Genomic DNA, 24,087 nt, shown 5'->3' with positions numbered 1-24,087 from the left:
GTGCTTACTATTTATTCAAATGGATTAACTGGGTAAAGAACAGAATTGTGTAGAGTGTAAATATCAGAAACAGGAGGAAGTAGAAGCATCAGAATGTTAAGAAACAAATCAAGGAGGAAGAGATATTGTAAAGAGCAAACAAATGACTCAAGGGAGTTTAAAATGGCAGGAAAAGGGAAGAGATATTATAGAAGAAAAGGACAGGTATAGAGAAAAAAGAAAAGTAAGACTGTCAGGAAACCAACAAATAATAGAGATGGAGGAGAGAAAGAGTGCATAGTCAGTGATGAAAAGTATACTGAGAAAGAGAAATTAATAGACTGTGGCTTGGAAGAAAGAAGATTCCAGAGTATCTTTAGATGAGAAACACAGAACAGAGAGAGAAGACGACAGAAACAGGACAGAATGTCAAAGGTAGGGTGGGTACATAAAGGACTTCCTTTTCCCAAGAGATTAGAAGGCTAGAATTCTCTTCCAGTCCACTGAACTGGACGGGTGGTTCTAATTTACACTCTAAAAATGATGGAGGACCTCAAAGAGCTTTTGTTTATATAGATTATTATCTACTGATATTTGCTATATTAGAAATTAAAACAGAAAATTTAAATTTATTTTATTCACTTTAAAACAGTTAAAAATATCACATGTTAACATAAACACATTGTTATAAAAATAACTATATATTTTTTAGAGTTTAGTGAGAGTACACAAATCTCTTTAATGCATGGCTTAATAGGAGACAGCTGGGTTCTCATGTCAGCTTCTGGTTTTAATCTGTTGTGATAACACATATCATGTAGCCTCTGCAAAACTCGACTGTACATTCTTAAGAGAATGAGGGTGAAAAGGGCAAGTAACATTTTAGTATTAATAAGAAAATAGTTTTGACCTCATGGACCCCCTGAAAAGTTCTTGGGAACTTCCTAAGGATCCCTAGACTACAGCTTGAGAATCACTGAATCAAAATATACGAATGTGCTCCTCTATCCCATTATTTTAAAGACAAAGTGGAGTTGGGGGTCAAAGAGCTTCATGTCCCTGAAAAGTTCACACACTAAACAGTGGACAGCAAAGTTCCCCTGACCTGCAATGTGATAACTCTTCAAAACACAGCCCTGATCTTGCCCTCTCATCCTTTAATGTAACATATGGACCACTTTCTCCATTAATAGTATATGAAAATAGCTAATATTTATTGAACATTTACTGTGTACTAAGCCTTGTTCTAAGCATGTTACACGTATCAATTAAACAAATCCTCACAACAGATACTATTATTGTCCCTATTTTACAGGAGAAATTGAGTTACAATGAAGTTAGATAAGTTCCCTCAAGGTCACCATGCTTTAAAGAGCAAGCCAGGATTCAAACCCTGGAAGCCCAGCTCTTAACCACCCATGCTATGCTACAACTTAAGTGTCTCACAGGCAGAGGAGGTTTATTTTATTCTCAGATGCAGGCTTCAATGGGAGAAACTATCAAAGGATCTTTTGTGATCTTACTTTATGGAACTCATGGAGGAATAATGGAGTCAGAACCAGGAGACTGAGGTACCAGTCATGTAGTAAGTAAGGTACAGGGCCTGGGGAACCAGTAGTGGAGGCTTTGGGGGAGGTTGTGAGTAGACAGGGATGGAGGAGGTAGAATGGGAAGGCAGTGTGTTCCATCTGGTCTGCACTTGCATGTGCGTGCTATCGTGCATGCATGTGTGGATGTATTTGTGCATGCGTGCATGCACGAGCAGAAAGGTGGGACAGTGCTGCAGAGAAAGTTATCGTGTGGATTTAAGGTTTATGCAAGTGACAGCAGCTTTCTGTCTTCTTTTTCTCCTTCCCTGAAATGCTGAGCAGTTAGCATGGCAAGGGCCCTCCAAAGCACAGTGCCTATGACAGGCTGCTGTGCACCGACATGCCACCTCCAGCTTCCTACACGCTCTAGTCCCACAGCCAGCTCTGGAGTTACGTGAGCGCTCGCCAGTCTGCAGCCCTGTCTGTCCCTGCAGGTGGCTTACCACAGTCTTTCACCTCCGGCTGTGCACAGCCCAGCACACCTTGGTGTAGCTCTCATTATTCCTATTTTTTAGTAATAGATTCTATTTTTAGAAGTTTTTGATTTTCAGAAAAATTGAGGAGATACAGCCCACATCTTCTTCCGACCAGTATCCTCTATTATTAACATCATACGTTAGTATGGTACATTTGTTTTTGTTACAGTTAATTAAACAATATTGATGTATTAACTAAAGTCCATTCAGAGTCCCTTAGAGTTTATTTCTGTTGATTTAAAAAAAAAATTGTAGGGGGTGCCTGGGTGGCTCAGTCAGTTGAGCTTCCGACTCTTGATTTCGGCTTAGGTCATGATCTCAGGATCGTGAAATCGAGCCCCAGGTTGGGCTCTGTGCTCAGTGCAGTCTGCTTGAGATTCTCTCTCTCCCCCTCTGACTCTGCCCCTCCCCCTGCTCGTACATTCTCTCCCTCTCCCCTTCAAAATAAATAAATAAATAAATAAATCTTAAAAAATAAATAAAAAATTTGTATCCCTCTGTTGATTTTTATCTAACTTTTTATAGCAATAGCTCTTAAACTGGGACACTATACTTTGATGCACTTAAAAAGGAATCCCCTCTGTCCCTTTGTGGGACTGAAGGAACTAAATTTATTTCATCATGGCCATAATTCAAGCACTATTCTATGTGAATTCAGTTAGAAGGGGAATTAAACTTTTGCCTTAAACCATAAATCACTCCTACTCAAGACTAACCAAGCCTGTGATTAGTAAGCAGTGTAAACAAAGATGCCCAGTGCTCTGAATCCCTTCTCTGATGTGGTGACAGCCTTTCCAGAGCAGGATGCCTGCATGTACCACACGGTGTGCCCACATCTGCCAAGTTCCTAAATCTGAGCTCCCCCGTCAGGCTGACCAGAATAAGCCATGGATAAGGAAAGTTCAGAGAAAGATCACTTTATTCAATTCCTCCTGCCAACCATTCTCCTTGCCTCTCTCAGACATTTCACACTGGTGGCGAAGTCCTCTTTCTCTCCTCCCTTGCCTTCTGTGACTCTTCCCAGCCCAGACAACCTGCCACCACTCTAACCACTTCTGCTTCTTTGCTGGTTCCTCTTCCTCAGGCCTTCTCCCACCCCTCCCCCAACATGTGGCTGTTCCTTGATGTTTGGACTTTTGGCCTCTGGATTTCTCCCCTTTCCTCACATCTTCTCTTCAGTAGGAATAAAAAAATAGGCAACTTATAAATAGAAAATACCCAAATCTCTGACCAGCCCCAATCTTTCAAGCAAAACTTCCTTAGTCTGCCACGTAACTAAGGCAGGTAAGTTGTTGTTAAGAATGTTAACACTAGAGTCAAACCATCTGGCTTCAAATCCTGGCTCTACAACCTCCTATCTGTATGATCTTGAATTTGACTAACGTATCTGTGACTCAGTTTCCTCATCTGTAAAGTGTAAATAGTAACAGTATTTATCTCATGGAGTTATCAAAAGAATTAAATGAAATAATTAGGAAAAGATACGAGAACAGTGCCTGGCACATAGTAAGTGCTCAGTAACTGTTAACACACGTCCATTAGCCTTTAGCCAAAACCTGTGGGGCCAAAACTGTTTCAGAGCGCACTTTTTAGGCTTAGAGAGGCAGTATACATGTCCATATATGATGCAGTGCCTCCCCCCAGGGGAGGGTGTCTGGGGCGGCACCTCCACGGCGGAGGCAGAATACGAACAGGTATTCCCCACGCATCTCTGCATTGCTTAGCCTCTCTTGAAGTTAGTTTAGGGCTTTATGACTAGTTCTGACCAAGAGCTGGGAACATCACTGAGTTCTATGCTCTCTTCCCTGGCAGCCACATGTCCCAGGTCAGTGTGGCCGCCCTCAACCAGCGTCCTGACTGTGGGGAACACTGTCTTCCTCTTGCCCATACTGGGCATAGTGTTAAGTCACTGAAGATTTGGGGTTTTTCTGTTAACACAGTACAAGCTAGTTCTTATAGTGAAAAGTATGAATGCTCACAATAAGTGGAATAAATAAAGACTATAAATAGCCCTGCATCCACTCAAGCCAGGTTTTGCTGCCAAATGACTTTGCCACAAATTTACCAAAAAAAAAAAAAAAAAAAGCCTTTCAGTTTCCAGTACTCTTTGGATTTCAGAATTGCAGATAAGGGACTGTGGACCTGCAAAAATCACACACACCCATAATCTGAGTTTTTTTTTTCACTATGATCTCAAACTCAACCTGGCTCCATGTATGTCTGTACCAGCCAACCTCCTAAAGTGGTCCCCTTCTCAACACTGCCATTTCTCACATTGGTACCACTGCTCCCTTGGCTGCAGACTCAAACCTCTGAGTTCTGCTTGATTCTTTCCTTCCTCCCCCCTCCAATTCTCCCTTCAAAGGCCTCTGATATAGCACCCCACCTCTCATTCTCTCTGTCCTTTCTCTCACTGAGCCCCTTTCCCCTCACCCCTGGATTCCTAAGGGAGCCTCTGTACTTCTCAGATCCCTTTCAACACATTCTACATTGTTCTATAGTTTCGATCATCTTAACCACAGCTTTCACCATGCCCCTTCCTTGTTCAAAAAGTAATCAGTGACACCCCTGACCTGTGGAATAAAGTCTAAATTCTCAGCTGTCATTCAAAGCCCACTGGAATTTATGCTCACTAAGTTTACCTAGGCATCTCACACTGTTCTCAGCAGGAATGCTCTCTCCAGCCCAATCATCCTGAAATAGGCCATGTTCATTCTTTCCCCCAGGCCTTTAACCATTCAGTTACCCGACCTGGAGTGCCACCTTTCCTCCTTGCCACCTAACTCCTTAACAGTTCAAGTGCTACCTCCTCCAGAAATGAGTCTGTAACTCCTTCGGCTCGAGTTCACCTTTCACTTTCCTGGTGTCCTATAGCACTCACTATCTGTACCATATATTTAGGCATAGTTGCATCCTACCTCAGTTTTCTTTTATTTATTTATTTATTTATTTATTTATTTATTTTAGAGAGAGAGAGCACAGGGTGGGGGAGCAGAGGGAGACAGAATCCCAAGCAGACTCCCACTGAGCACAGAGCCTGATGCAGGGCTCAACCTCACAACCCTGAGACCACAAGCCCAACTGAAACGAAGAGTTGGATGCTTAACCAACTGTGCCATCCAGGCGCCCCACCTCAGTTTCATTTTTTCATATATTTCTCATTTCCCAGTAAGACTGTATGATTCTCAGGGTACAGGGAACATATTTCTTTGTACGTCTAAGACACTGGACTATAGGCACATATTGAACTGAAGGAGAGGTGCCATCCTTGCTAAGAAAAAAAGTTCCAGTACAAAAATTCAGGTCTAGACAAGTTCAAGTCCACAGCCCATCAAATAACAGTGAGGGCCATGCCCAGGGGCACAGATCTGGGACCTTAGCAGGGGTGCGGGAGTAACTAACAAGGATACCAAACTTTTTTTTTTAAGATTTTATTTATTTATTTATTTGTCGGAGAGAGAGAGAGAGCACAAGCAGGGGGAGCAGCAGGCAGAGGGAGAAGCAGGCTCCCCACCGAGCACGGAGCCTGACTCTGGACTCAATCCCAGGACCCTGGGATCATGACCTGAGCTGAAGGCAGGCTCCTAACCGACTGAGCCACCCAGGCGTCCCAATGATACCAAACTTAAGTAGAAATAACCTTCTCAAAGTCTAAACTCAACAAATGAACATGCAACCCAACAGAGTTCCCAGGAATCCCCACAAAAATCAGAGTTTATTAAACAAAGGTTTGTGAACTAATTTGACTTGACAAAGGCCTCAGATAGCCATTGTTCTGAGTGCCCTCTCTGATTCTATAGACCTCCTTTTCCCTGTGTTTGCTAGGTATCTTTGATGGCTCCCCCATCTTTGGCACTGGAGCCCTTATTTTGCCAAAGATAGTCAATAAATGAGAAGAAAAAAAAAAGGACAATGAAAATAATTTTGTGTGACTCTGGAAAGTCCTAAGAGATGAATGGAAGAGATGATTATAGAGCAAGATTCTCTGCCCTAGTTCTTTCTATATTCTCAGTCCTTGCATTTTATCTGGCATGCAGGAGCATTTCAGTAAGTGTCTAAATGAATCAATGATTAAATGGTATATTGCTTATCTATGGCAGCCTAATAAACCACCACTGTACACACACACACACAAATAAATGTAACTATATATATATATATGTATATAAAATATAAGTAAAGCAACTGTCTTACAAAATAAAATATCAGGCTTATGTATTGCTTTATGTTTTATTTTCAAACTAGCCAGACTATCTTATCAACAACCCTTGAAAGAGAAAGGAAGTCCTGAAGAGCCAGGTCTATCACAGTAAAAGCAAAAGACAGTCTGCTCAATTGCTGACCATACTGGAGGAACAGCCCCTAGAATTCTCCTCCTTCAGAACTGATAGCCAAGACTTCTGCCCTGCTAGTGCCTGCAATGAGGAAAGCAACTTTTCCATTCTGAAGCACCCACTAGTGAACACCTGCAAAGTCAGACCCAGCAGACCCTGGGTTCTGTTCAAGCCTTACCAGTTTGATAAGATTTGAGAGAAACAGGAATTAAAGATTCTATTTTGGGCGCCTGGGTGGTTCAGATGGTTAAGCATCTGCCTTCAGCTTAGGCCATGATCCCAGGATCCTGGGATCGAGTCCTGGGTCGGCTTCCCTGCTCAGCAGGGAGTCTGCTTCTCCTTCTCCCCTCTGCCCCTCCCCCCTGCTCATGCTCTCTCTCTCTCTCAAATAAATAAATAAAATCTTTTTAAAAAATAAAGATTCTATTTCTTCCCCCACTGGGATTTTTAGAAATTAGGCTAGCTTTAGAAGTTTGCAAAGGACTTTCTGATAAACAGGAATAACAATCCAATAAGGGTAGAAAACCTTGACCCTTTCAGTGCCATGACAGTATACACAGTTCTGATTAGAAGCTTTCGTTAGAGCTCATACCGCAATGCCAGAACAGAAGTGATGTAATCACTACCACTTTACATCTGACATTTGTTTCACAATGTACAAAATGCTTTACATTCTATGATCTTACAACACCTTCAAGAGGTAGACACAGTGGGTATTATTATGTCTGTATTTCAGATGGAAAAACTGAGGTTTAGAAAGATTATCAGACACAGTAAAATTACTGTGATCAGGAGTCAGAAGATGTGGGTTTGCTTCCCGGCTCTACTCAATACCTTTGTGTAAGCACTTTGCAAATTTTAAAGTATTATACGTGTACTTACGGCTGTTATTATTGTTAACTGTTGTTGTTGAAAGTACTCTGTACACTGTAAAATCCTAGGTTAATAGATTAGTAATAATGACTTCCAGGCCAGTGCTCTTTTCACTATACTAAGCTGTCAACTTCACAGAGAAATTGCACCTGCTGATAAAGCACTGTGAGTTGATGACCAGTAAAGGGATGCTGCTCATTGCGGCCTGCAAAACTGTCCATGTGCCCCAGCCACACCTGGGATGGGCCACACATCTAAGAATGTTCAGCAGGCTCTAACCAGGCTGTAGGCTTCCAGGGATCTAATGTACAGGAGGAAGAAGAGAGCACAGATCCTACCTCCTAGCAAACAGTTCATAGCTAAGCTCCTCATTGCCCATACTTCCATAGCTGCTCAGAATGCTTAGTTGGTGCCAAATGCATTCTTTTTCAATTAGTTACCTAGCTTGTTCACTTAGGGAAGAGGATGTCTGAAGTCCTACCAAGCAGAGACACTAAGTTAGGTTTTTCCAGTTCTTCCAGGCCTCAGCCCCCCCAACACTGAACCCACAGCTCTTCTGGCTTTCCTTCGCTGTGTCCAGCTTGAGCCCCATGAGGTGATGCCAATCTCACTCTGCCTTGTAGCCAATATGGCCCTTCTCACGCTGAAGTAAGCACTCTTTGCCTCTGTCGGCGCCATTCCCTCCCTAAATATGCAACCTTTCCTGCTGGCCAAAATACGTGGTTACTTTCAGCTGGAACTCTGCAGTTTGAATCTTTAGCCCTATTTGACATTTCCTAGCTAATTTGGCATCTCTTAGCCATTCAAATTAGGTTTTAATCTTTCATTCCTCTCTCCCAAGTATGGACCTTTCTGGCAGAAGAACTGGTAATGTAGAAAACGGTTTAATCCTATCCTAAGCCCAAGCAAACAAAAACAATAGTATTAATAAATATGGATTCACTCTGTAAATTGTAAAGTCCTACATTAACAGATTATTAATGTCACCAGACTCTTAGGCCAGGTTCTTTTTTTTTTTAATTTTATTTTATTATGTTATGTTAATCACCATACATTACATCATTAGTTTTTGATGTAGTGTTCCATGATTCATTGTTTGCGTATAACACCCAGTGTTCCATTCAATATGTGCCCTCTTTAATACCCATCACCAGGCTAACCCATCCCCCTACACCCCTCCCCTCTAGAACCCTCAGTTTGTTTCTCAGGGTCCACAGTCTCATGGTCCGTCTCCCCCTCCGATTTCCCCCTTTTTTTCCCTTCCTACTATCTTTTTTTTTTTTAACATATAATGTATTATTTGTTTCAGAGGTACAGGTCTGTGATTCATCAGTCTTACACAATTCACAGCGCTCACCATAGCACACACCCTCCCCAGTGTCTATCACCCAGCCACCCCATCCCTCCCACCCTCCACCACTCCAGCAACCCTCAGTTTGTTTCCTGAGATTAAGAATTCCTCATATCAGTGAGATCATATGATACATGCCTTTCTTTGATTGACTTATTTCGCTTAGCATAATACCCTCTAGTTTCATCCACGTTGTTGCAAATGGCAAGATTTCGGGGTTTTTTTGATGGCTGCATAATATTCCATTGTATTTATATACCACATCTTCTTTATCCATTCATCTGTTGATGGACATCTTGGCTCTTTCCATAGTTTGGCTATTGTGGACATTGCTGCTAGAAACATCGGGGTGGGGGCGCCTGGGTGGCTCAGTCATTAAGCATCTGTCTTCGGCTCAGGTCATGATCCCAGGGTCCTGGGATCGAGCCCAACATCGGGCTCCCTGCTCAGCGGGAAGCCTGCTTCTCCCTCTCCCACTCCCCCTGCTTGTGTTCCCTCTCTCGCTGTGTCTCTCTCTGTCATATAAATAAATAAAAACTTTAAAAAAAAAAAAAAAAAGTTCCTTAAAAAAAAAAAAAGAAACATTGGGGTGCACATACCCCTTCGGATCACTACATTTGTATCTTTGGGGTAAATACCCAGTAGTGCAATTGCTGGGTCGTGGGGTAGTTCTATTTTCAACTTTTTGAGGAACCTCCATATTGTTTTCCAGAGTGGCTGCACCAGCTTGAATTCCCACCAACAGTGGAGGAGGGTTCCCCTTTCTCTGCATCCTCGCCAACATCTGTTGTTTCCTGACCTGTTAATTTTAAGCCATTCTGACTGGTGTGAGGTGGTATCTCACTGAGGTTTTGATTTGGATTTCCCTGATGCCGAGCGATGTTGAGCACTTTTTCATGTGTCTGTTGGCCATTTGGATGTCTTCGTAGGAAAAATGTCTGTTTATGTCTTCTGCCCATTTTTTGATTGGATTATTTGTTCTTTGGGTGTTGAGTTTGATAAGTTCTTTATAGATTTTGGATACTAGCCCTTTATCTGATATGTCATTTGCAAATATCTTCTCCCATTCTACCAGTTGTCTTTTTGGTTTTGTTGACTGTTAGCTTTGCTGTGCAAAAGCTTTTGATCTTGATGAAGTCCCAATTGTTCATTTTTGCCCTTGCTTCCCTTGCCTTTGGCGATGTTTCTAGGAAGATGTTGCTGCGGCTGAGGTCGAAGAGGTTGCTGCCTGTGTTCTCCTCTAGGATTTTGATGGACTCCTGTCTCACATTGAGGTCTTTCAACCATTTTGAGTCTATTTTTGTGTGTGGTGTAAGGAAATGGTCCAGTTTCATTCTTCTGCATGTGGCTGTCCAATTTTCCCAACACCATTTGTTGAAGAGACTGTCTTTTTTCCATTGGACATTTTTTTCTGCTTTGTCGAAGATGAGTTGACCATAGAGTTGAGGGTCCATTTCTGGGGTCTCTATTCTGTTCCATTGATCTATGCATCTGTTTTTGTGCCAGTACCGTACTGTCTTGAGGATTATGGCTTTGTAATAGAGCTTAAGTCCAGAATTATGATGCCACCAGCTTTGCTTTTCTTTTTCAACATTCCTCTGGCTATTCGGGGTCTTTTCTGGTTCCATACAAATTTTAGGATTATGTGTTCCATTTCTTTGAAAAAAGTTGATGGTATTTTGATAGGGACTGCATTAAATGTGTAGATTGCTCTAGGTAGCATTAACATCTTCACAATATTTGTTCTTCCAATCCATGAGCATGGAACGTTTTTCCATTTCTTTGTGTCTTCCTCAATTTCTTTCATGAGTATTTTATAGTTTTCTGATCCTTTGCCTCTTTGGTTAGATTTATTCCTAGGTATCTTATGGTTTTGGGTGCAATTGTAAATGGGATCAACTCCTTAATTTCTCTTTCTTCTGTCTTGGTGGTGGTGTATAGAAATGTAACTGATTTCTGTGCATTGATTTTATATCCTGCCACTCTACTGAATTCCTGTATGAGTTCTAGCAGTTTTGGGGCGGAGTCTTTTGGGTTTTCCACATAAAGTATCATATCATCTGCAAAAAGTGAGAGTTTGACTTCTTCTTTGCCGATTCGGATGCCTTTTATTTCTTTTTGTTGTCTGATTGCTGTGGCTAGGACTTCTAGAACTATGTCGAATAGCAGTGGTGATAGTGGACATCCCTGCCGTGTTCCTGACCTTAGGGGAAAAGCTCTCAGTTTTTCCCCGTTGAGAATGATATTCACTGTGGGTTTCTCATAGATGGCTTTTATGACATTGAGGTATGTACCCTCTATCCCTACACTCTGAAGAGTTTTAATCAAGAAAGAATGCTGTACTTTGTCAAATGCTTTTTCTGCATCTATCGAGAGGATCATATGGTTCTTGTTCTTTCTTTTATTAACGTATTGTATCACGTTGATTGATTTGCGGATGTTGAACCAACCTTGCAGCCCAAGAAAAAGTCCCACTTTGTCATGGTGAATAATCCTTTGAATGTACTGTTGGATCCTATTGGCTAGTATTTTGGTGAGAATTTTTGCATCCATGTTCATCAGGGATATTGGTCTGTAATTCTCCTTTTTGATGGGGTCTTTGTCTGATTTTGGGATCAAGGTAATGCTGGTCTCATAAAATGAGTTTGGAAGTTTTCCTTCCATTTCTATTTTTTGGAACAGTTTCAGAAGAATAGGTATTAATTCTTCTTTAAATGTTTGGTAGAATTCCCCTGGGAAGCCATCTGGCCCTGGGCTCTTGTTTGTTGGGAGATTTTTGATGACTGCTTCAATTTCCTTAGTGGTTATGGGTCTGTTCAGGTTTTCTATTTCTTCCTGGTTCAGTTTTGGTAGTTGATACATCTCTAGGAATGCATCTATTTCTTCCAGATTATCTACTTCACTGGCATATAGTTGCTCATAGTATGTTCTTATAATTGTTTGTATTTCTTTGGCGTTGGTTGTGATCTCTAGATCCCTCTTTCATTCATGATTTTATTTATTTGGGTCGTTCCTCTTCTCTTTTTGATAAGTCTGGCCATGGGTTTATCAATCTTATTAATTCTTTCAAAGAACCAGCTCCTAGTTTCGTTGATCTGTTCTACTGTTCTTTTGGTTTCTATTTCATTGATTTCTGCTCTGATCTTTATTATTTCTCTTCTCCTACTGGGTTTAGGCTTTATTTGCTATTCTTTCTCTAGCTCCTTTAGGTGTAGCATTAGGTTGTGTATTTGAGGACTTTCTTGTTTCTTGAGAAAGGCTTGTATTGCTATATACTTTCCTCTTAGGACCTAGGCCAGGTTCTTTTCATTACACTAAGCTATAAACACATCTCCCTCCGAGGTTCCCCTATCCCCATCTCACCCCATCCTTCCTGGAAATGTATTCACTGAGACTTTCTCCCCGTTTCTGCTTTTGGATTTTGCTGAAGAATATCCCTCCTGGTCAGAAGCTGAACATCTGCTACAATTCCCAGAAGCGACCATTCTACAACCTTGACTTTATTAAGAGGAAAAAGTGATCTTGACATTTTCATTGCCTTTTACCCAATATTAGCATAAAACTTTGAGCTTCCATTTCTAAACAGCCATGCTAGTTCCACAGCTTCACATTTCCCCCAGATCTCCATGCCTCCTAGAATAGAATCTTAGATAGGATTCCCACTGATGAGTTTATCACCATGTGTAGAAACACATGATCTGTGTGGAGGAATGAACGTCCCAATGAATCGCTAAACACCTCCAAGAATGCACTTCATTTCTTGCCCAGCAAGCCAACAGTCCCTTATATAATATATAAAGTTGTGCTGTCCAAGACAGTAGCCACTAGCCTCATATGGCTATTTAAATTAAAATTAAGTAAAATTAAGTAAAATCTAAAATTCACTTCCTCAATGGCTCAATAGCTACATGTGGCTAGTGGCTATTACCCTAGACAGCACAGATATAGAACACTTCTATCATCACACAAAGTATACTGGACAGCACTGACAGAGGTTGCTTATGAATAATACTGTTTTGTGAAATGGTGACTAAAAGCACAGAACATAGGTAATGAGTAACCAGTACTCCCTACAAATCCACTAAAATGACTTGTCTAGGAAATGAACGTCACACTCTTCCAGCACTTGGATCAGATCTGAAAGCACATTTTAGCTTTATGGGTAATTTGGTTCCTTACCAAAAATTTCTTTTTCTCACTGGCCCCTGCACATGAGCTTGTTGTTACTGTGGGGCTGTTCAGAAGGGCTGAGCTGCTGCTGTTGTGTTTTTTCTTTAAAAACAAAAAGACTGAGGTTAATAATTTGTACCCTCCATGCAACAGAAAAAATTTGATGATATTCAAGTAAATTGTGGGTCCTCAGAGCCAGTACCTCTTGTTAAGATTACTTCCTAACCAATAGGCAATCCTTTTTCACAGCCTTCTCCCTTCATAACCATGCACTTTACTTTAATAACACAGCAGCAGACACAGTACAAGATCAGGACTTTTCTTACAATAGCTTTTACGTTCTAAGCAAAAGGATCTCTAAAAGGTAATCTCCCTTCAAGGAATGATCAGGGACCACCATGCCACCCTCCTCTTCCCAGCCTGGTCCCTTTAGGTCTTCCAACTCAAGAAAGCTTCCCCTTTTCACCTAACTGATATCCCGCTAACAGCCCCATTTGGAGAAAGATCAGCTGACTGGAGCAGCACACTCCACATAGGAAGACAGGAAGGAAAGTGAGGTCATTAGGCTCAAGCCTGGGGGAGGGGACTCACTTCTGGTAAAATGCTCCTTCCAAAAGCAGCTTTGAATAGGAAAGAGTTACAGCAAGGCAGAACCCACACAATTAGACAGAATAATGTATGAAAACAGTACAAGAATGGGCCCTATTCTGTTGTTACCCCAGTTCTGTAAGGTAGCCATAAAAATAAAAGCAGATTTCTAAGCCAATCCTTCTGTTATATCATGATATAAAAGGACTCAGGGTCCCTAGTTTTCCTAAAGGCAGGAAATACTCTGAGAGGTTATATCTAGCAGACCTTGGACAGTAAAAGTTCTAGGGCCTTACTCTTTCTCTAGGAACCAAGGATTCTTCTGAAGAATTGGTAAACAAGGTGCAAATGAGGAGAAAGAAGGTTAGCTGATAAAGAAGAGAAACACAAGGGAAAATGGCATGGACAAATTTTCATCAAACATACCAAACATAGGCATATGATATAGCACCAGATACCCAGGAGGGAAGAAAGTGCTCTATCATTCACTCCTCTCTGCAGGCCAAAGTACCCAGGAATCAGGGAGTTCGTAAATGACACTGGAGGTGGGAAGAAGGTTCTCAACAGTGCACGGGTATAAATGTTAACAAAAATAGGAACTGTTTTCCTAAAGAAGCACACTACTCGCAATAAAAGAGGCACTCAGCTACCCAAGTTAATATAAGGGGAAACAATTATAAACAACAATAATAAAATCACTCATTGTTACCTTTAGAATATACTACATGACATTTTATTAAATAAATTTCCCTTCCTAATTATATTTTATATAAGCTAATACTAATTAATTTTTCCTAAGTGTATACCGTAAGGTAGTTAAAAAACTTTCTGAGTTAGAGATTATGAATCTGGATTAAACATTTGCCAAATAATCAGTAAAGGAAGAGTTATATGAATACTCTCTCTAAAAGTAAAGGAATTACTCTTATTCTCCACAGATGAAACACTGGGCACAAGGTCAGATGCACAAGGCTCTGGGCCTCTAGATCGTGACCCACATGATCTGGTATATATACCATGACTGGTATATATCACTTACCATTTAACAGACTGTGAAAGAAAGGGGCCAATAGCATTCAAGCCTGGTAATAGAGTATCCTTGGCTTCTTCAAATATTTCCCATTTGAAAACCCCTCCCCAGCAATTTAGTTGGGTCTGCCATGGCCACACACACCTGCCTATTTGGGTGACCTGTGTCTTTGTTCTTCATGGTCTCATATCCAGGCACCCGGGGACGTCGGCTCATCTGGAGGGCCACCAGATCCTTCATGATTGAGTTCAATGCCTCCTGTTCGTCTGCAATGAAAGAGAGCACATGGGCTAAGATACTTCAATAAGGACCATAGGCAAGTGTTGAATCACTATATTGTACACCTGAAACTATTATTACACTGTATGTTAACTAACTGGAATTTAAATAAAAACTTAAAAAAAAATACAGACCAGCAAATTACTATCACAAATTATATGACTAATACTCAGGGAGTTCTGCCCAGGTAAAATGACAAACTCTGTAACTATAATCACATCATCTGATGTCTGAAGAGTAGGTAACTGAGGTCAGACTATGGCCACTTATATTTTAATTGATTCTTAACAAATCTCCAATCAGATTTCTGGCAGCAATATTTACCAATTCACTGGTGGCAAGGGAGGTGCTCAAACAGGGCAACTCTTCCAGTGTCAGAGAAACTCAACCAGGAAAAACAGATGAAAAGTTGCACAGTGTAGTAGGGTACTGAGTGAAAAGATGAATTCATGGAGAGCTGATTATGGGTCAGAGTCACACACAGACTTATTCTTAAAGCATCCCATGTAGAAGAGCACATTTTAAAAAGTACCAAACAAGGCCTCAGGTAGCTGCTTTGAACAGAAGCTGTTTTACAAGCCTAGTCTTTGAATGCCCCCCCTCCCAAATCTTTACAAGTTTATAGGCCTTCTGCTTCCCACAGGGAAGCCAAAAGGCAATTCTATTGTTTTTCTTCCCTAACTGACGAAGCAATGCATTGTCTCTGCCTTACTGGCATTACTTTTAATCCCCTTTTCTTGAAATAGCATAGAGTACTAGAATTCTCCCGTACTGAAGACAACTGGACAAAACCCAGAACCCAAACCAGCCCAATTCCATGTTTTGCAAAATTCTCCCAGGTCCTTCAAGAGATCCTCGTCTACTCAAATAGCATTTGGGAGTTGAAAATAAATCTGTTGATCTGGAAAGGAATATGAAAGATGAGTTGTTACACATGTTCTGGTGACAACTGAGTCACTCGGGGACCTAGAGCACACCTTAAAAGAAGCAAGTACAAGAGACTCCACCCAGAGAGCACCTATCTTTTGTCTTTTGTCATTGTTCCTTGGAAATGTTCTAACACCTTGTGGAAAGAACATCATGAAGTACAGAAAGTAAATCTGTGCTATTTGCCTCTTCCCTCCTTCTAGATCAAATGTGCTCAGGTGCCCTACACACCCTCTGAGGAGGTGCAGGAAAGGAAGGAGAAGGGTGCCCATGTGGAGGTTTTTGCCTGCTCATAAAAGTAAAATCAGACTTAAAATGTGCAGGAAAAACACCAGTAGAGTAGCTTCCCATCTAATTCCATTTCAAAATATATACCAAAGTATGTATGAGTATTGATGTAGGGCCAAAAGGATAAATAAATGGGATAGTGAATGTAAAGGAAGTGGGTATCTACAGAAAGACATGTCAGAATTAAACACATACATCCCAAGATAAAATACACAGTCACAGTGAAAACAAAAACAAACACAAACACATACATCCCATCAATTATTTTATATTTTCTAGCGATTTCCCTGTAGGCTCCTTAAAGAAAGGGAACTTGCATGATATTTTGTTTTGTTTTGTTTTTTAACCTCCCAACCAAGATTTAAAAATTAGAGCATAACATCTAAGCTAGGAAGACTGGCTTATATATACATATGTATAGGCTTTTATATTAAGTTGGCTTACATACTATTTAATATATGTGTGTACAATTTTGGGGCCAACTGTAGCAGTAAATTGGGATCACTATAAAGAGGATTATGACTGGGTAGGTGTTTTCTGAGGCACATCCAGTGATATTCCTAACAGGAGAATACATGGAGTTTTCAGTATCAAGGTAACCACCCTGTGAATTGGCAATTTCTGTTGTTGTCTCAACTCAGATACTGAACCTAGATGGATGTGAATATACACACAGACGCACAACACACATGCTTTTCAAGTCAAATCCATGACAAGTAGAACTACAGAATCATTTCTAATTCTGTATAAGATGATGCTATTATAAGAGCTGGTTTATCAGGTTGACAAATTCGGTTTCCAGGAAGCTAACCAATTCTTGGCATTACTTCATGGATAAACTTGTTTGGTAGTTCCAGCACTGAGAACACACTAGAGGAATGGTTTGGCACTATCTCCTACAAGTCAGGATAACTGACAGAAGGGACACAGGGTTATTGAATCTGATTTTTGTCAAAGTCAAAAACAGGTTCTTAAACTGATACTTCAAACTGAGGATGTGGATAAAGACAGGAAGTAAATCAAGTGGCTCTTTTAGGCATTTCTTCCTGGATTGAGATTTTAACTGAATTATTAACATTCTTCAAAAACAAAAACAAACAAACTTTTAAAAACAAATAGCAGCTTTCTTAGAGTGCAGCAGTCATTTATATGCACCTTGAAGTCAGAAAGACCTGGATTTAAGGAGGCTTTGAACAAATCACTTATTCCCCCTAAGCCTCAGTTTCCTCATCTGTAAAATGGAGATAATAAAAGTATCATCTCACAGAGCTGCTGTAAGAGCTAAAGGAAAAAGAACTTACAAATTATTCCTCATGGTACCTAATACTTAGTAAAGCTAAAAAAAAAAATGCTGGCTATTATCATCAATGGAAAAAGGTCAGTGGGAAAAGACTGTACACTACTTAATCTACCCTAATGCTTAATTTTATTCCTGAATTTTCATTAGGCATTAACAATAACCATTTACTGAGTACCAATATGTATTATACATTAGATAATTTCAAGCTGTTCAAACTCTAGGGGTAAAAGAATGAATGAGACCCAAATACAAGGTTACACAAATAAAGCAATTGACTTAAGACAGTATACAAACCAGAGTACATAAACACGCATGTGTAAAAAAAATTTTACAGTGAGTAGCAAGAGGTTTTATAGATGATTTTACATAATTACTAACAGAATAAGGATTCTTTCAGAAAAGCAAGCTGTTCCAGCTACGCAGGAGAGCTTAAAAAATGAAGTGAAGATGAGAAAGGACCTAAAAGCAAGTGAGGGGACTGAGGGGAAGAAAAGCAGGTCAGGGACTGATCCTCAATGAGCAGTAATCCTTATTGAGTCGAGTAGGAAGAAGGTAGGCTGGCAAAGAAAACTTTAACAGGGCTGGAAAAAAACAAGAGTGACACCCAGCAGTCAGGACCAAAGAAGGACAGACAGCGGCAGGCATAGGCCAGGCAGGTCCAACGGAGTGGTAGAGGCAGAAACAAAATTTTAAAGGGAATCAAGAAGCTGGAGATTAAAAGGAAATTGGAAGTAGTAGAAATCAACAATTCATTTGTGAACTTTACACATGAACAACTTGAAGCTGGGGTAATAGTTAGTGTGCTATAACCTTGAAAAGATTTCCTGAGGATGGAGGTGGTTTGACACACTTAAAAGCTACCAGGAAGAAGCACAGAGGAAGAAGTTCATTCTAGAGATTAAGAGGTTATGACTATAGAGGGAAGGAGTATTCATAGAAAATAGAAAAGAAGGGATCTATGAAATAAGGATTAGAGTTCAGGCTTAAAAAGTGGAAGCTCTCAAGCAGTCTTAAGCAGACAGCTATCCATAATTATCCAGCAGCACGGACTTTTTCTTCTCCGGATACCCTGACCTATGGTCTGGGGGCTGCCAGGCAACACACTCCTCTCTCCTTAGCTCCAGCACGAAGTCAATCTTGCAGACTGAACTACTACTTCTATCTAAAAGCAGGGTCTTAAGGCACTCCCATTTATGAATTCCCTTGGCTAAAAACCCAGAAAAGTTTCTAGTAGCACCAATAAACACTGTTGTCCTGTATGACATCTGTGTACTATGTCAGACACTCTCCCTTTTCCATATATACAAATCCCCAAAGTAATGTTTTAATTGTTGTTTTCATTTAACTAACATTGTTATTTCTTCATGTGGCCAGTGCTCTACCCAGCACTGCCAGATCGTCTGATCACACTGCTCACCCAGGAGATGCTGTTTTCAGTGTCCCTGAGTCAGATTTTACTATCTTTTTTTTTCTTTCTTTAAAGATTTTATTTATTTGACAGAGAGAGAGCATGAGCGAGCACAAGCAGGGGGAGTGGCAGACAGAAGGAGAGGGAGAAGCAGACTCTCCACTGAGCAGGGAGCCCCATATGGGGCTCGATCCCAGGACCCTGGGATCATGACCTGAGCTGAGGGCAGACGCTTAACCAACTGAGCCACCCAGGCGCCCCCAGATTTTACTATCTTAATCTTCATGACATTTCACATACCCCCACTGCCTCCACCTTGTCAGTACCCGGGCAAACATCATTTTATAGTAAGTACAAACAAAAGGCCTGAGCCTCAATTCACAAGAGACTTTTTTCCTTCATGGACATGGTTGAACCTTTGCTAGATCTCAAAGTCAAATTCTGGTATTTTTCTGTTTCTGGGATATAACAGCCCTTCCAAAGGAACTGATCGTTCAAAATATATTTATTTTTTATTTTTTTTAATTTTTTAAAAAGATTTTATTTATTTATTTGGCAGAGACAGAGAGAGCACAAGCAGGAGGAGCAGCAGACAGAAGGAGAGGAAGAAGCAGGCTCCCCGCTGAGCAGGGAGCCTGATGTGGGGCTCGATCCCAGGACCCCGGGATCATGACCTGAGCCAAAGACACTTAACCTACTGAGCCACCCAGGTGCTCCTGACAGTTGGATTTTATTTTTTTATTTTATTTTATTTTATTTTTTTATTTTTAAAGATTTTTTATTTATTTATTTGACAGAGAGAGACACAGCGAGAGAGGGAACACAAGCAGGGGGAGTGGGAGAGGGAGAAGCAGGCTTCCCGCGGAGCAGGGAGCCCGATGCAGGGCTCGATCCCAGGACCCTGGGATCATGACCTGAGCCGAAGGCAGACGCTTAACGACTGAGCCACCCAGGCGCCCCAATTTTATTTTATTTTTTATAAAAGATTTTATTTATTTATTTGACACAGAGAGAGAGCGAGAGCAGGAACACAAGCAGGGGGAGCGGAAGAGGGAGAAGCAGGCTTCCCGCCGAGCAGGGAGCCCGATGCGGGGCTCGATCCCAGGACCCTGGGACCATGACCTGAGCTGAAGGCAGGTGCTTAACTCACTGAGCCACCCAGGCACCGCAAGAAGCAGTTTTCTTGGTTCTGTTTATATAAAGCTATTCCTTTAGTCTTCGCACATTTATTTATAGTCTCTTATGTGTCAGGAGCAGTATTAGGCCCTATATCTGCATTTATCCTGCCTTAAGAAGTTACTTTAAGAAGCTAAGGTGAACTAGAAACATGTAAACAAGTGAGTACAAGCGGTGTTGTAGGTACTTTATCAAAATGGTATAAAGGTGCATAGGAGCAAGAGATCAATTCTGTAGTTTTGGGATTGACATATATAATCCTATAGTTTCCAGACCTTTAGGTTAAATTCATTAAACATTAAAATAAAATATAGCGGTGATATGTTGATTCTTATGAGGAAGCAACAGCTTACTTTGTAATATGTATTTTTAAATTTGGGGGCACCTGGGTGGCTCAGTCAGTTAAGTGTCTGCCTTTGGCTCAGGTCATGATCTTGGGGTCCTGGGATCGAGTCCCGAGTCAGGCTCCCTGCTCAGTGGGGAGTCTGCTTCTCCCTCTCACTCTGCCTCTCCCCCAGCTTGTGCTCAGTGTCTCTCTCACTCTGGCTCACTCTCTCTCTCAAATAAATAAAGAAAATAAAAATAAAGGGCGCCTGGGTGGCTCAGTTGGTTAAGCGACTGCCTTCAGCTCAGGTCATGATCCTGGAGTCCCGGGATCGAGTCCTGCATCGGGCTCCCTGCTCAGCAGGAAGTCTGCTTCTCCCTCTGACGCTCCCCCCTCTCATGCTCTCTCTGTCTCTATCTCATTCTCTCTCTCAAATAAATAAATAAAATCTTTAAAAAAATAAAATAAAATAAAAATAAAAAATAAGGGGCGGCTGGGTGGCTCAGTCGGTTACGCGTCTGCCTTTAATGTTGACTCATTAAATTGTGACCCCAATTTCAATCAAAGGAGTTGTTGGCCAGAGTCTAGATTGTCAGGTTGTCAGATTCTAGACAAGCTGAACTGACAGCGGTCTAACTGGGAGCTCACAACAGCCCTGGAATCTTAGAGACCCAAGGTGTCTGTAAATCACAATGATTCTGACTTCCAACCAAGCTATCAAAGCAGAACCAACCCATCCTTAATCATGTACTCAGTTCACTATAGTTTCCTGTAACATTTCCAAGTTGTTACATGTTTTTCAGTAACACTTCCCACTAAGTTTCAGATTGCATTTATAAAAAGTCCAAATGTACACTAGTGAATTAGTCTCAAGTGTTATTAACAGCATTTGCCACTATAATTACTAAAACTGGGAGAGAATTCTAGTGACCAAGAAAAATGACCAGTCAATCCCAATTTTTTAAATAACCACATAGTATTAAAGCCAAAAAAAAGAAGCATATCTCCATATTTCCTATTATTTACAAGGATAAGTGTACTACAGGGATGAATGTAGTTCCCACTAGAAATTTACTGGGGCTAACAGCCAATATAAAATCTAACCTATTTTTATTACCAACCCAAGCTGTCAAACAAGCTTGAGTCTGGGGCTTTGAACAGCTCAGGAAAATATGACTGTTAACCAAAGAACCTGCAGGGCAGGGACTCCCAATTAGTTTTGGTCCTTTCCTCACTGGGCTTAAGTTTAACAAGTATAATGAAACTATTAACTATTAAGTTTAACAAGTATAATGAAACTATTAATAAGTCTGTATGTCTCTCTTGCTGTATCACAGTTTACTTAGAGCCACAGCAACTAAAGAAAACTAACCTGGGAATCTGAATTTTCATCATATACATCACCAAAATGGAAACCAGTACTTAAGAGAGAGACTGTGTGTGTGTGTGTGCGTGTGTGTGTACACAAATCCTTTGTGAACCTTTTATAAAGTAAATTAAAGATCAGGCTCTGGAAGAATTCAGTATTAGCTCTAATTGCATATCAAGGTCATCTACAAAAAAGAGAGAATGGTATGACGGGAACCCGCTGAAGAAAGCTAGGCAGTAGCTCTTAAAGCAGCTTGCCTAATTTTTTCGGCAGTCACCAAGCAAGTTAGTTCCCCTCTCACTGCCTCAGTTTCTTTATGTAAAACAGACAGTGGGAACAAATGAAAAGCAGAGTTTCTGGTCCTCTTTTCTTTGGGGTTCTGGCCCCTTCCAGTATAGTTCCTTTCCTCCCCATCACTTGTCTCTCCATAAACTCATACACTTAAAATAGTTTTTAAAAATGTCTTGAAGGGGCTCAGTCGTTAAGCCTTCGGCTCAGGTCATGATCCCGGGGTCCTGGGATCGAGCCCCGCATCGGGCTCCCTGTTCAGCGGAAAGTCTGCTTCTCCCTCTCCCGTTCTCCCTGCTTGTGTTCCCTCTCTCGCTGTCCCTCTCTCTGTCAAATAAATAAATAAAATCTTAAAAATAAAATAAAAATGTCTTGAAATGTGAAAACAGGCTGACATCCATTTTCAGGTTGGACATGCAAATATAATCAACAAATCTGGGCACTCTTACTGATTCAGCAGTCAAGAAAGTGGGGAGTGGGAGTCTGCCCATCCTCAAGTATTACATACCCCCTCTCGGGACTTAAGACGGCCCTCACAAGACAAAGAGGAAAGACTATCACAAACACAAGTTCACAAACCAATTCAAGGACTGAGTTCAATCATCAAATTCCAAAACACAAGATAAATGATTGAAGCCTGGGGAGGACAAGAAGAATTATGTGCCCCATTTATAGTAAATGTTTGGTAAGTATTTGCTGAATTATGTATTTAAATACCAAGCCTTACTGGGTTCCTTTTATGCTTTCTGTCACAGGAGACTTACCCCAGAAGAGCACGCGCTTTTGAAGCAAAGCATGGGAAGGAAACAGTAAACCCAGCAAATGAACAAACCCATCCTTTACTGTACAAGGGCAGCGCAGAATAGAACAAGGCAATTCATTCAAAGGCACAGTGTAGAGACAGGCAGCAAAACAGTATCTGCTCAATGTGATACAGCATACACTTAACCTTCTACGAAACGACCTGACCTTGCTATAGGGCAAAGCAAATATTAACGTTCCCTCTTCACATGCATGGCACTTCACAGATACAATGAATGCCTTTGCAAAGGATCCTTTCATTGAGGTTTACTCCATGGTTATTTAGGACAATACCAAATACTTTGCAAAACTTGTGATTGTGGACAACAGGAACACAATAACCGATCCAACAAGAGAAACAAAGTACATCTAAAATGTTATTTGCTTCTTAACCTAGTCCAATAATCATTTGCTAAATTACCAAAAAGGACAACGAAATAGAATTCAGTTCAAATGCCGCGTGTGGAAGGCACTAAAAGCGTTTCTTAGATTACATCTTCACAACTGAAATTGCAAGTATTGATAAAAAGGAAATGATTTCATAGATTCTTTTGTGCAGCGAATGCTTCTTTTAAAAGTTACATAATTTCAGGGATACCGCTAAATAAAAATAATGGACGTAAAACACTGCAACCGGATTTTTCAAAAAAGTAGGATGTGGATTTTAACTGGCAGTCCCCGACCAATTCCTAACCTCCAGCAATCTGCGTGCGGCTCGCATTTCTCAACCGCGCTGTTGATAACAGTGATTGCCGTTTTAATCACCTCCCAGCCTATCTCCCCGCACGCCCTCCCCCCTGCGCTGGGGCGCGCACAGGGCTCGAGAGCAAGCCCCGGGAACTCTCGCTGGCCGGCCTGTGTGAGCAAAGGGAAGGAAATGACACAGGCAGGAAAAAAAAGCAAATCAAGGAAAAGACACAACAGCAGCTGGGCCTGCACCAGCCTCCAGCCCGGGCCCCACACTGAGCTCCCGCTCCCCCGCCCTCGGGCTCGCGGTCCGGCTCGCTCGGGCCGGAGCTGGCTGCCCCGCCGAGCACGGGCCCTCGATCCCGCCGCCGCCGCCTCGGGATGAGCCCGCCGCGCGGCCCAGAAGAAGGCTGCCCAGTGGGCTCTGCCGGCCGGGACCGCCCCGGCGGGCCAGGGAAAACCGAACCCCCGCCCCGGCCGCCGAGCCGCGAGCGGGGCGGGCGGGCGGGCGCCGTCGGTCCGCAGCCCGGGCCGGGCGGGCTGTCCATGCCTGTCAGGCGGCCGCCCAGGGTCCTCCTCCCCTCAGCCCGGGGCGGGGCGACGCGAAGCAGCGCGGGCACAGGCCGGGGCGGTGGCGACACTCACCCATGGTGGCGATGGCGGCGGCGGCGGCTCGGGCCCGAGTGTCACCTCCGCAGCCGGAGCTGCATGCCGGGGGCCCGGGCGGCGGGGACGGCAGCGGGCCTGGCTCCGCGCGGGGGGCGCGGGCTGCGCTCGGGGCCCCCGCCGCCTCCCCAGGCTCCGGCTCCGGCTCCGCCCGCGGCCGGGCGCTGTGGCATGGGCAGGGTG

At 42.1% G+C, this 24,087-nt stretch overlaps 1 protein-coding gene across 5 annotated transcripts in view; it reads right to left on the bottom strand.

Annotated features, from left to right (window-relative positions):
- MAP3K3 (mitogen-activated protein kinase kinase kinase 3) overlaps positions 1-24,087 on the bottom strand; it is a 73,855-nt gene that overhangs the window by 39,814 nt on the left and 9,954 nt on the right. For 2 of the 5 annotated variants that reach the window (XM_032429384.1, XM_032429383.1), the window contains exons 2-3: positions 14,535-14,656; positions 12,782-12,874 (exon numbers count right to left, since the gene is read on the bottom strand). In XM_032429384.1, the coding sequence (XP_032285275.1) occupies positions 12,782-12,874; positions 14,535-14,630 (189 nt within the window). In that variant the 5' untranslated portion in view covers positions 14,631-14,656. Of the gene's footprint in view, positions 1-12,781; positions 12,875-14,534; positions 14,657-14,993; positions 18,683-23,883; positions 23,992-24,087 lie in introns of those variants that run through there. The other 3 variants (XM_032429382.1, XM_032429385.1, XM_032429386.1) reach the window with 3 other exon arrangements.

This window comes from Phoca vitulina, unplaced genomic scaffold (assembly GCF_004348235.1).
Source record: "Phoca vitulina isolate PV1807 unplaced genomic scaffold, GSC_HSeal_1.0 scaffold41, whole genome shotgun sequence".
Classification (NCBI taxonomy): Eukaryota; Metazoa; Chordata; class Mammalia; order Carnivora; family Phocidae; genus Phoca; species Phoca vitulina.
Note: the sequence above shows the minus strand (reverse complement) of the source record. Positions and strands in the feature narration are given on the sequence as shown.